At 29.7% G+C, this 12,122-nt stretch overlaps 2 protein-coding genes across 2 annotated transcripts; one reads left to right on the top strand and one right to left on the bottom strand.

The window, feature by feature from the left end:
* The first annotated feature begins 5,995 nt into the window (after nucleotides 1–5,995).
* LOC126670306 (fasciclin-like arabinogalactan protein 3) lies at nucleotides 5,996–7,109 on the top strand. Its single transcript, XM_050364003.1, has one exon. The coding sequence runs from the start codon at nucleotides 6,011–6,013 to the stop codon at nucleotides 6,902–6,904; it is 894 nt and encodes a 297-aa protein (XP_050219960.1). The 5' UTR covers nucleotides 5,996–6,010; the 3' UTR covers nucleotides 6,905–7,109.
* Nucleotides 7,110–7,436: 327 nt separating this feature from the next.
* Nucleotides 7,437–9,678, bottom strand: LOC126670307 (uncharacterized). The gene is made up of 4 exons (XM_050364004.2): nucleotides 9,252–9,678; nucleotides 8,763–8,859; nucleotides 8,438–8,497; nucleotides 7,437–7,785 (listed from the first exon to the last, which is right to left on the bottom strand). The coding sequence occupies exons 1-4, from the start codon at nucleotides 9,569–9,571 to the stop codon at nucleotides 7,705–7,707; spliced, it is 558 nt and encodes a 185-aa protein (XP_050219961.1). The 5' UTR covers nucleotides 9,572–9,678; the 3' UTR covers nucleotides 7,437–7,704.
* Nucleotides 9,679–12,122: the final 2,444 nt, after the last annotated feature.

Below are 12,122 nucleotides of genomic sequence, written 5' to 3'. Positions count from 1 at the left end.
CATGCAAATCTTTTTCACTTTTTGCAAATATAGTCAAATCTGTTTAAATTTGGTAATTTTAGCCAAATTTTAATAGTTTAAAATAATTTTAATTTTTTGTCAAAAAACAAAAGGCGTCATGAGCAAGTGACACTAAAATTTAATTTGTGCAAGTAGTGATATTTTTAAAGTTTTGAAAATAAATGAAGTTTAATACATATATATAGGCTGAATTCATCCAAACTTTTAGATGGATTTAGCCAAAATACGTGTAAAATTGAATATTTATTAAAATTATGATAATACTAAGGCCTAATGCCTTAAAAAATCCCGACCTTTTAGCCCCTTTTCAATCTTACCCTGACGTTGTAAATTTGTCAATTTTACCCTATTTTGCATATTTTGTGTTTCAATTGTACCCTGAAATATTAAATTAACGTCTTTTTCATTTGGAAAAAATTTAAAAATATTCTCCATATCTAGCATATATTAATTGTATGTTTTTAAAATTTATTTAAATTTAGTTAAATTAATTAAGAATTTAAATTAATGTTAATTTGATTATGGTTTTTAGTTAGTTTTTAAAAATAAAGGACTTATTTGTACTTTTTTGAATAAAAAAGAATTTAATTTCATCTTTAAACTTAGTTAATTGAATGATTTCATCATTTAAGTAAAAATATTAACAAAAAATAAAAAATTAGGGTACAATTGAAAACGGAAAATTTAAAAGCGGGTAAAATTGACAACTTTACAACGTCAGGGTGGAATTGAAAAAAAGTCTAAAGGTGAGGGGTTTTTAAGTGATTAGGCCTAAAACTAATGCCAACATTTTAAATTAGACTTAAAAATTGAAATTAGAAAATTGGATTAAATTTATAATTAAGAAGTCAAAACCAATACTCTTGCTGAATTATTTAGAGCACATTAAACTTGTCCAAAAGGTTTAAAATGTTCATTCTACCTAATTAATTTTGAAGATTCGGGTTCTGCTCGTTGGTGATGATCACCTCATCAAATTAAGACATGTACCTAGCTAATTAATTAATTAATGAGTAAATCAGATCCAGTACATTTATCCTTAATATTCTATGGGACATGTACTTAATTAGTTACAGAATAACCATAATAATGTATCTTATTACATTTTATTTAATAATCTACAATAATACAGAAAATGCAGGCAGTACATTTTTTTTATGAATAATATATATAGTTGAATAATTAACAATTTAAAGCTGATTATAAATAACTCGAAGTATTTTTAAAACCTTGCTTAAAACTAAGATTATCAGTTGTTTATATATGCCCTATTCCAAAATAAGTATATATAATTTGAGGTTTGGATGTATTTGGTTCCAATTTGTAAAATTGACGGATCATATTTTAAGAATATATTTAATAAATTGGTTACAGGTTGTGGATACAAAAAATAATTTTGCCTTTAAATATACCATATTCCCATTGAAGAATAAAATAAAACACTAATAATAATATAAATACATTGTGCAATGAGAACATTGGATCTATTCCTTATAACTAACTCGTTTTTATTAAAAAAAAAACTCTCTTCCAACTGATTTTTTCTAATCATCTAAATGCTTAACTTCATATATAACTAATTATTTAATTTATCTTTTAAAAGGAGATGCCATACCACTTAAGAAGATACCATATTAAGTATTAGATATTTTCACAACCTGTGATTCTGTTATGTAGTGGATTTAGTTTAATTTCGTTGGAAAAAGATCAACTATATAACTTTAAAAAGATGGATCATGGAAGAATAATTTTATGATTGGTTTGTGAAGGACATAAAGACGTCATGAAAACACAAGAAAAATGTCTAATGCATGCCAACTGAAGATCTTGTGCTCGATGGCTTTATCAAATTATAATTTAGATGTTCATTATTAATTAAGTAACTAAGTTTATCCGGTGCTAAGCTGGTGACATGAAAAAAGAATAAAAAGTCGGATAACATTAGAATAAAATTTTGAGTAATTAACAGCTGACATCTGAGACTCTAAAGACTCGATTATTATTTTTGACAAAAAAAAAATTCAATGCTAAAAGTCAATATAGATAGTGTAGAAACATAGAGAAAGGATAATACATCAAAATAAATTATATCTAGAGTTTTACCCTAACAGAATACATGCTTTTGTGCTCATCAAGCAATAGCATGCTCAACTTTGATTATACAAAATTTCATCCTCCTGCTTATACTTTAATTCCAGCTCAGAGAAAGCTCATAGCCAGCTAATAGACAGCTCGTAGCCAGTGGCGGAACCAGGACACTAATTTAGGAGGGTCGAAATTTTTACGTTCGGCTATTTGAAAAAAAATTAAACTGCTGTAAAACAATTCAAATGTATTAATTTTTAGTTGTAGGCGCCCCTACAGAGAAACAAATCCGAAAAATTTAAATTTTTTTAATTTTTTTCCGGCAAGGAGGGTCAGCTGACCCTCCTCGATCCTCCCTAGTTCCGCCCCTGCTCGTAGCCAGCTCATCAAACCCATGGGTGCTTTATTGTGTGTTCAACATGATATTAGAAACGGTTTCCAGCTGTGTATAAATAGAGTAGCAGCTGTAAATTTACTCTTTAATTTGTAATTTTTACAATCCAATCAGTATAGTTGTTTGTTCTTTGAGTTTGTTTTCTGACTTACTAAAAGATATATTTCTACGATGTTTGTGACGTGTAAAATTTTTCTCATCAATTTTTATGATGATGCTGAATTGATTAATTCAATTATACTTATAAAAAAAATGTCGGATGTAATTATCAAAAAAAAATATGTCGGATGCGTGGAGCGCGGGAGACGTTTTGTTATTATAGTGAATTTTTAAAATTTTCTTTAATCTTTTTATTAATTTATGAGGAAGTCATATGCTAAATTTTTTGAATTTTTTGCAAAAGTACACTCTAACTCTTTGCAGTTGCTTAAAAATAGTTTAACTTTTTTTTTGATAAAAAATATACCATTTACTAATGATCTATCAATAATTTATCAATAATTTACTAATAATCTACCAAAAGAGTGTATTTTTACGAAACAAATAGCGCGTATTTTGCAAACATTTAGATGAAAATATGTAAACAACTCTTAATTTGTTCACAGCTCGATTATGAGCTTTGTCCTACTTTATGTGATTCTTCTTTTAAGCGGCTTATCCCAAGCTGTTCTTAGCTGAGATAACAATGTTTCTTTATTGGACTGAGTTGGTTGTATCTTGGTCTTCTTGACTTGTCTATCGTAAGCATGGTCATCAAATTCTAGCCGGTCATAAAACCGATAACGTTAAAGGATTAAGGGTTAAAAATTCAATGGAAATTGTACCAAAATTAAATTGTGGTGTCAAAATAATATTTTTATTATTATATTTTAATATAAATAAGTATTATAGATCATCAATAATAAATTTAATGAATTAAATAATTAAAAAATAACACTATATTTTTCATAAAAATATTTCAAAAAAGTTATTATGACTGCTAAATTTCAAAACACTGGCAAATTTTGTATCTTGCTAATCCATTAGTGCAGAAACTTCAACATCTAAATTTTGTGTGTATCATATAATTAACTAGAATGTAAAATCCAAAATAAATTTACAATTAACCATATCTGATAAAGATAAGTTCTCCTCCCTTTAATTTTTTTTTTTAACGAAGATAGATAATTGAAGAACAAAATTAAAGTACAATAATAAAAATCATATACGTTGATATATGGTTTTCAAACACCCTAATCTAGTAATATATGAAACAATTAAAAATACAAGCAACTAAGTAATAGTTGAAAAAGAAAAATTAAGTTTAAATCTCGCTAATTAGCCATTTTAGCTTTCAACACAGAACTATATTGCGGTACGAGGGTCTTAACTTAAAAGGATAATATCATAAAAATTCACCAACTTTACATGTTTTCTCAATTTTATCACGTTCTTTAAAACTTCTCATAAACATACACCAACTTTCATTTTTTTTCAAATTCATACACGTTGCTGACGTGACACTCATTCATTGGTGCAATTTGCCGAGGTGTAAGTCATTTTTAACCAATAAATTGAGTGACACGTCAGCACCGTGTATGAATTTGGGAAAAAAAATGAAAGTTGGTGTATGTTTATGAGAAGTTTTAAATAACGTGATTAAATTGAGAAAACGTGTAAACTTGGTGAATTTTTATGATATTAATCCTAACTTAAAACTTTATCGACTATCTCGAGAAACTGCTTGAACTTTTAACGTTCCAACCTTTCCAACCATATTTTTCAAGGGAAATTTAAAAGATAGAAGTTTATCAACAAAATAAAATAAAATATTAAAAAAATAACAAACAAATAAAATATAATATTGAAGAAAATATTCAATATTTAAAAGTTCATATGGACCATAAGAAAAATAAGAAATTTTGACATGTCAAAAAAACTTCAAAACTTCATGTTTGAATTATAGATCTACACATGCATGCAACTCAAAAAAATCATGAAACAAACATGATTTTTAAGTGCTTTCAAAATTGAACTCACAAAGAGATAAAGTATTTCTCCATCTTAGTTTGTCTTTTATTATATTAAGACAGAATATTTCAAAAACTATCGACCTTTATTTTTTTCAATAGCACTTTGACGTTGTAAAATCGCTAATTTTACTCTATTTCGCATTTTTTATTTTTTATTGTACCCTAAAATATTAATTTGATCTCTTTTTACTGGAGTAATGTTCAAAAAGAAATCATTCATATTTAACATTTAGTCTGAATATTTTTTCATGTTATAAATACAATAAAAAACTCTTCTTCTTCACTAATTCAAAAAAAAAACTATCTTTGCTAAATATTTTCACTATTCATATTTTTATAAGAACTAGTTTGTAATTTTGGACTTTACAAATAACTTATTTAACTCATTAAAACTAATTTATACAATTACATCCTACAATAAATATATGAAAATGTTATAATTTTACAATTATGTATTTTTATTATTATATTTTCATATACGACTTACAATAAAATTAAATAATAAAAATTCGCTTATTTTATAAATTAATAAAACAGAAGGTCAAACAAACAACAATATTTTATTAAATAGGACAAAAATGATAATATTTAATATTATAAATAATAATAATAGTAATAGTGATAAGAATTTAAATTAAGAAACAAATGATAGTTTAGTTACTTTATAACTCCCTCCATCCCACAAAGATAGGCTATCTTTCTATTTTGGGTATCACAAATTATAGGCCACCTTTTATTTTTGGTTAATAATTTTAAAATTAAAAGACTTAGTTACCCCTAATAAATATACATTGTTATCTTCAATTTAATTAATTGCTTCATGTTCCAATATGGAATAAATGTCAATTTTTAATATCAATGTAAAATACACCAATATAAAAATTAGTCATTAATATTATTTATTTATTTAAAAAATTATTAAAGGTTAAAAATGAAAAGTACATAACTAAACTAATTTTAACTAATCTAACTATATTTTTTTTAATTCTTGTGTTTGTCCAAATGGCCTATCTTTGTGGGACGAAAGGAGTATTATATACTAAAAATTAGTTGTTTTAAATTTGGATGAATATGTAAAAATGAAATTAAATATGAGTTAAGTTGTTAGAATTATAAAGTAGTAAAAATATTAATGATAATAGTATAAAAGGTAATATGAGCATAAATATTTTTTTAAAGTTGGAGATATAGTTTATGGTTGGATATGTAAAATAGAGTTCCTTTAAAATAGAAGTTGTAAATAGTCCAATGAAAAGAAAAAAACTGCACTGATAAAGTTAACAGAGCAGAAAATAAACTGAATTAGTTTGAAAGAGGAAAGGAATGAGTTGAAAAATGATAACAGAAGACGTGTTAACTTATTATGATAGAATAGATTTGATGGAATTGAGAACAACTCCTCCAAATATAGGAATAGGTACAATTCAGAGAGACATTCACTCTAAACCTTTCAAATTCTGGCCATGCTCATTCTTTATAAGAAGAGCTCAAAAGTTTGATGGATGAACAGGCTAAGAGGCAAATTGGAATCACCATTACCTTTGGCAAGCAAACCAAAACAATGGATTCCAACACCGCCTCTTCTCTGCTCGTCGTGGCTCTCCTCTGCATCTTATCGTCGTCCTCCACCGCCTTCAACATCACCCGCATTCTTGCCAACTATCCTGACTTCTCCACCTTCAACAACCTCCTCACTCAAACTGGCCTCGCCCAACAAATCAACACCCGCCAGACCATCACCGTTCTGGCCGTCAGTAACAGTGGCATGGGCGCTGTCTCCGGAAAACCTATTGATGTAGTGAAGAGGATCTTGGGCGCCCACGTGATTCTTGATTATTATGATCAGCCAAAGCTTCAAAAGATTCAAAAAAAGAGCAGCATTCTTACAACTCTTTACCAAACTACTGGTATGGCAGACACTCAACAGGGTTTCTTGAATGTTACCAAGACTCCAAACGGAATCATTTTTGGGTCTGCCGTGAAGGGTTCTCAGGTCACTGCTTCTCTTGAAGGATCAGTGGCTGCACAGCCTTACAACATTTCTGTGCTTCAAGTCAGCAGTATCATTGAGGCTCCTGGAATTGAGAACATGGCTCCTCCACCACCTCCTGCTCCCAAGAAAGCACCTGCTCCTGCTCCCACGAAATCTGCTAAGACTCCTGCACCCGTCGCTGAGGAACCAACCGCTGATGATTCACCCACCGAGGCACCTACTCCTGCGGCAGATGCACCTGATGCTGATGCACCCGGAAGCTCTCCACCAGAGCCTAACACACCACCTGCTGATGATTCCCCTGCTGCAGCACCTGCTGCTTCTTCAGCTCTGCACAATGTTGTAAGCAGTGGTGTCGCTCTTGCCATGGGGTTGGCGGCTTGCATGATTGTCTTCTAAGAGTTTGAGGAAAAACTTAAAAACACAAGAAAAAAGAAAAAAATGGAAAAAGAGTGATGCTAAATCCCTTTCCATTTATAATCACCCCTTTTCTGTTTCAAGTATATGTATTATCCATCCTGTAATTCTTTTGTTCATAATTGGGGCATTCTTTGTTTTGTCGGATTTCGAAGAAATGACAAATCTAGGGATTCAAACTTGTCAACACTATCCTTCCTTTTGCTTAATTCAACATGCCTACTTTTCAACTTACTGAATTTTTCAGGCCTGAAAATTACTAAAACAAAATTTTCAAGGTCTCTGCATGAAAACAAGGTGCATACAGATTTGATTCGCAGGCATCAGAACCATATCTGTGCCACCAAGAAAATAAGATAACTGATTATGACAATACTATACATCTACAAAGAGGTGAAGACAACTGATTCTGTTTCAGTTGCAGATATATTAGGAGGCTTGTGCATTTCACTTGCACACAATGATTTTAGGCAAATGGGTAAAAAGTAAAAACAAAACAAGGAAACAAGAATAATTCCTAGAAATTCACGGCAAGACAATTGACATAGCATTAGTAATGTGTTACAACATGAATCGCTATGCTGATGCTCATGAATAACCAAAAATAGTTTGTTCTTAGGGATGACAAACTTACATCAAAAAAACATATAAAAGCAATGTGTCAAGAAATCAACATATATCAATTCAAATATTTCTACTTCAAAAGATCAAGTTAGCTTGGTCAAATTCCAACTTCACAAAATACTATCTGCAACCAAATCAAACCAGTAGGGATTGCATCATCACTTTATCTTCTCAATTACGTCTGAGATGACCTTTTCCATATCAAGATCCTTCATTGGCTTAAATGGTCGTGTCATGTCCTGCAAAAGTAGAAATAGAAATAAAATGAGGCAGCCCCAGGTACACAATCTACTTCTAAGAATACTTAGGATTTGTATAAAATGCTAAAACAACTCCCTTTAAAAAGACCTGCACATATAAACAATGAGACTGCCTTGAATATTATACTACAGAATGAAACAGAACAACAAGCATTTGAAAACTCTCTGCTCTCCATTGTCCAAAACCTTATATGTCTAATAGAATATAAACAAGCTAGGCACATTTCAAATCTTCTTCAATTGACCTAAACTAAATATTTTGAATAGGCAACCTGGCAGAGGTGCGGGGGTTTGGAAATCCTCCATAAAAAATAGATAAATGTTAAGACCCAAACAACAGGAGCATATTCCACAACCTAACGATCAATAAGAGGACTTATAACAAATGATGAACAGTTACACGTGAAAAGATAGTTGCAAATGCTAAATTTAATATACATCCCAAACTACTAAATTTCACCATACTCTTCAAACAAGCTTGATAAATTCATGACATTAAATCCTTGATAGCACAAGATCAGTATTGCATATAGACACTAGACAGAGCATGTACATTATGCAATATTTGACACTGAATAGAGTAATGTTAAATAAATAGTCTGTTTATGGATGATATTGGTCTAAGCTTTACCTGAAGACTGATGAAAGTCTCTCCACCTTCCTCTCGTATTTCAAAGCAACCCTTCCTAGGCTGTTAAATAAACAAAATAACATCAACTCAATTGAAGTGTCTATGAAAACAGAAATTACTAGTAATTTGACATACTTAGGCAGATATATTAACACAAAGAAAACATTTAATAAAACACAATATCAGAATCACTTTGTACAACTAACAGATGCATGCTAATCCAGATCAATTAAAGACAGTAATATCATAGCATTTCATTAAAAAAACACAATAACAAGGCTGAACAACAGATTGAAAGCAAAGCCAGTAGAAACTGAACAAATACCTGATCAGGATTAAGAACAACATTGATACCAGGAACAGCACTCTCCAATCCTTTTTTCACTTGAACAGCCCTCGTCTTAAACGAGTTGCATTGTTTGCTGCAGCAGGCAACAAATGAATAAGACATTAGCCAGGCAAATCTAGCAAAAACCCTAATATGTAAACCCTAACAAAATTTTCAAAGAAATACTGTGAAATAATACACAGCAATTCATCTTATGTCATTTACTTTGGTATTTGATGACTGCTAATTTACATATTTTAAATTTTTCATTTGAAACCCTAGCTTTACTACTTGTCAATCTCACCGCCATTTCAACGATTCTTCAGCTAAATTTAGAAACTAAAACAGCGCACTCAAATATTAACTTAACTTTACTATCTCTCTCTCACACTGTCATTTTCCTTGACTTTCACTGTAGCCAAACAGTACAAATAAACGCAAAAAACAAAAACAAAAAAAATGATAAAATAAAACGAATGAAGTTACCAGTGCTCAACAACAATAGTTTTGTTATTGCTCTCGTCGTCGGCAGTTTCGTCCTCATCCGCTTCTTCCTTGCCATCGGCGACGTCGTTTTTTTCTTCAACGTTCTTACTCTCAGTCTCCGCTTTCACTTCAGCCTTAATCTTCTTAGCTTCCGCCGCTGCTTTTCCCTTTTTCCTCTTAGGTAACTCGAGAGCTGCCACCGCCGGACTTCTATTCTTCAAAGCCGAGCTGCGAGTCACTCTGGTTGTAGCTGCCACCGCCCTAACTGGCTTCGCCACCGCATCGTCGGTCCCCTCAGACTTTCGCTTCTTGGGAGCCATTAAGAGAGAATAAAAGTCCGTACAGATTACCTTTTTTTTTCTCTCTCCCTATCCTTTTCCTGAGTTGTAGCAAATGGTCTGTCACTGTGACACAAACGCTATTCTACAGACAGGGTGTATCCAATTCGTTTTCCCGCGCTTTTCATTTATTGGATTTTGAATCGACGGTCGGGATTGACTCTGTTTTGGCTGAGCGATGCGATGTGAATATATGGGATTGGTAGGATGTGGATTGCCAGATAGGATCGCTCAGATATCGACACGTGTGAATTTGTTTAGCTGGTGGGCACAATGTGTGTGTTTTTCATTTTTTATTTTAATGTCGACACATAAAGCAAAGGTCACAAATACCCTTGGGATGATGATTTTCCTCCGAAAATAATGGGACGGTTGGTTTCTTAGTTAAAAAACTCTCTAAACACAAGTATTTACACTGATTTTTTTTCTTGTTAAATGGATTTAGTCAATTCTTTTGTTTGATTCATTAAAGTCATTTTTTCACTCGATTTATATGAAAGGTTAATTAAATTTTTCGCCACAAGAATAAAACTCAGCAGGAAAATTAAACAAAAGACTAGTAAATTTTAAATTTAATTTATCGACTCAGTTCTTGAACAACTCGTGAGACAAAATACCTTTTAAATATACGGTTTGATAGTAAAATAAATCTAAATTTTTACTAGTTATTGTAATTTTATTTAAAAAAATTAAGTTTTATAATAATAATTAAATTTTAATAGTTTGTTACAATTTTAGTCAAAAAAAATTCAGTCAATTTAATAGTTCTAATATTTAATTGAATTAATAAATTAGGTCCATAATGAGCAAATTATTTTTCAGAATTTTATATTTTAAAATGACATTAAAATCTAATTATAAATTTTTAATTTTTTTCAATGATTGAGGTAAAAATGACAAATTTAAAACTAAAAATGACAGAAAAAGTCAAACGAAATTAATAACTATTGTATTGAGGTTAGTGGCGAAGCCATATGGTTGAGAAGGAGGTCGATTGACCACCTCTCCAAAAAATTAAACAAATATATAAAAATAATTAGGCTAAACAATGCAGTTAAATTAATTTTTAATATAAATTGACCACCTTATATTATATTTTATGTAATTATTTTTTAAAATGATTGAAAAAATCAAACGAAACTAATAAATATCGCATTGAGGTGAAAAATTTAAAAAAAAATTAATTGATTAAAAAGTGACTAAAATTATAACGAACTAATAAAATTAGGTTATTATTATAAAAAATTAAATAAAATTATAACTTACAAAGTTTTAAATTTAATTTATCATTATACCTAAATTCAATAACTCAATTTTAAGGATTTCAAGAAAAAAAATAACTCAATTTTAATTTTGCAATATAAATATATCTATCCTAAAACATAAAAGAAATGGTCATATAGTGCCACGTGACTGTTAAATTGTAAAGACATGCTGCTGACCAGTTATCTGATGTGGATAAAATTAATTCTTTCAGAAAATGCAGCTCCTACTTTGCAGTGTGTTAGTGCCACGTGGCGCTAATTCCATCAATTCCCTTCCTCTATTTGACCTAATCCCGCCACTCTTTCCATAATTCCATCACAACTGATTAAATTATTTCAATAAACCAATTAAAATAGGATTTTTACTCAAATAATCAACATTCAAATTTGATTTACTTTTATAGTGACTCATATTTAACATTTTAAAACTAACATACGAAAAAGAATTTATTATTTTTATACCATTTATATAAATAGAACCTTAATAGCACAAATCCTCATAAACAAAATTATTTTTTCTCTTCTCAGATTTCTCTCTTTTTTCTCTCAACTCACCTTTTTGTTTTTTTGCATCAATCCGCCTCCGCCGTTCCATTTTCGTCGTTCCGCCTTCGTCTCGCTGTTAGCTTTCTTTTATCGTTTTGATTTCAGATCTGAAATTTGTTGTTCTTTCTTTTATTTTTCAGATCTATAATTTGTTTATTTATTAATGTTTTTTCACCATTAAACATGTATAAAGAGTATATTTAAAGAATCGAATACTCATTTCATGTTATGTACAATAATTTTGTAATTTTATGGAATAAAATTCTGTTATTTTTGCTTGTGTTTCTGCGTTTTTTTATTCTGCAAAACGATTTCTTGATGATGATTGATTGCTGAATTATTGTAATATTACAGTGTTGTTTATTTTATGTTGACTTTATGTTGATATCAACTGATTTTTTTATATTTTAATATTGAAAAATAAGATAATATTGTCTCTGAAATCAACTAAAAAAATTAAATTAAATTGAGACTAAAAATGATATGGTAGCATTAAGGAGAAAACATATAATGATGTTGAATTATTGTAATATTACAGTGTTGATATTGTGTTGATTTTCGGTTGATATTTTGTTGATTTTATCATCGGTGAAGAAGACAATAATGATGTTAAATTATTGTAACGTTACAATATTGATCTTATGTTGATATTGTGTTGATATTATGTTAATATTTACTTGATTTAACATTAACGAAAAAGAACACATTATATGTGAAATAAA

This window comes from Mercurialis annua, linkage group LG2, assembly GCF_937616625.2.
Source record: "Mercurialis annua linkage group LG2, ddMerAnnu1.2, whole genome shotgun sequence".
In the NCBI taxonomy this organism is placed as follows: Eukaryota; Viridiplantae; Streptophyta; class Magnoliopsida; order Malpighiales; family Euphorbiaceae; genus Mercurialis; species Mercurialis annua.
Note: the sequence above shows the minus strand (reverse complement) of the source record. Positions and strands in the feature narration are given on the sequence as shown.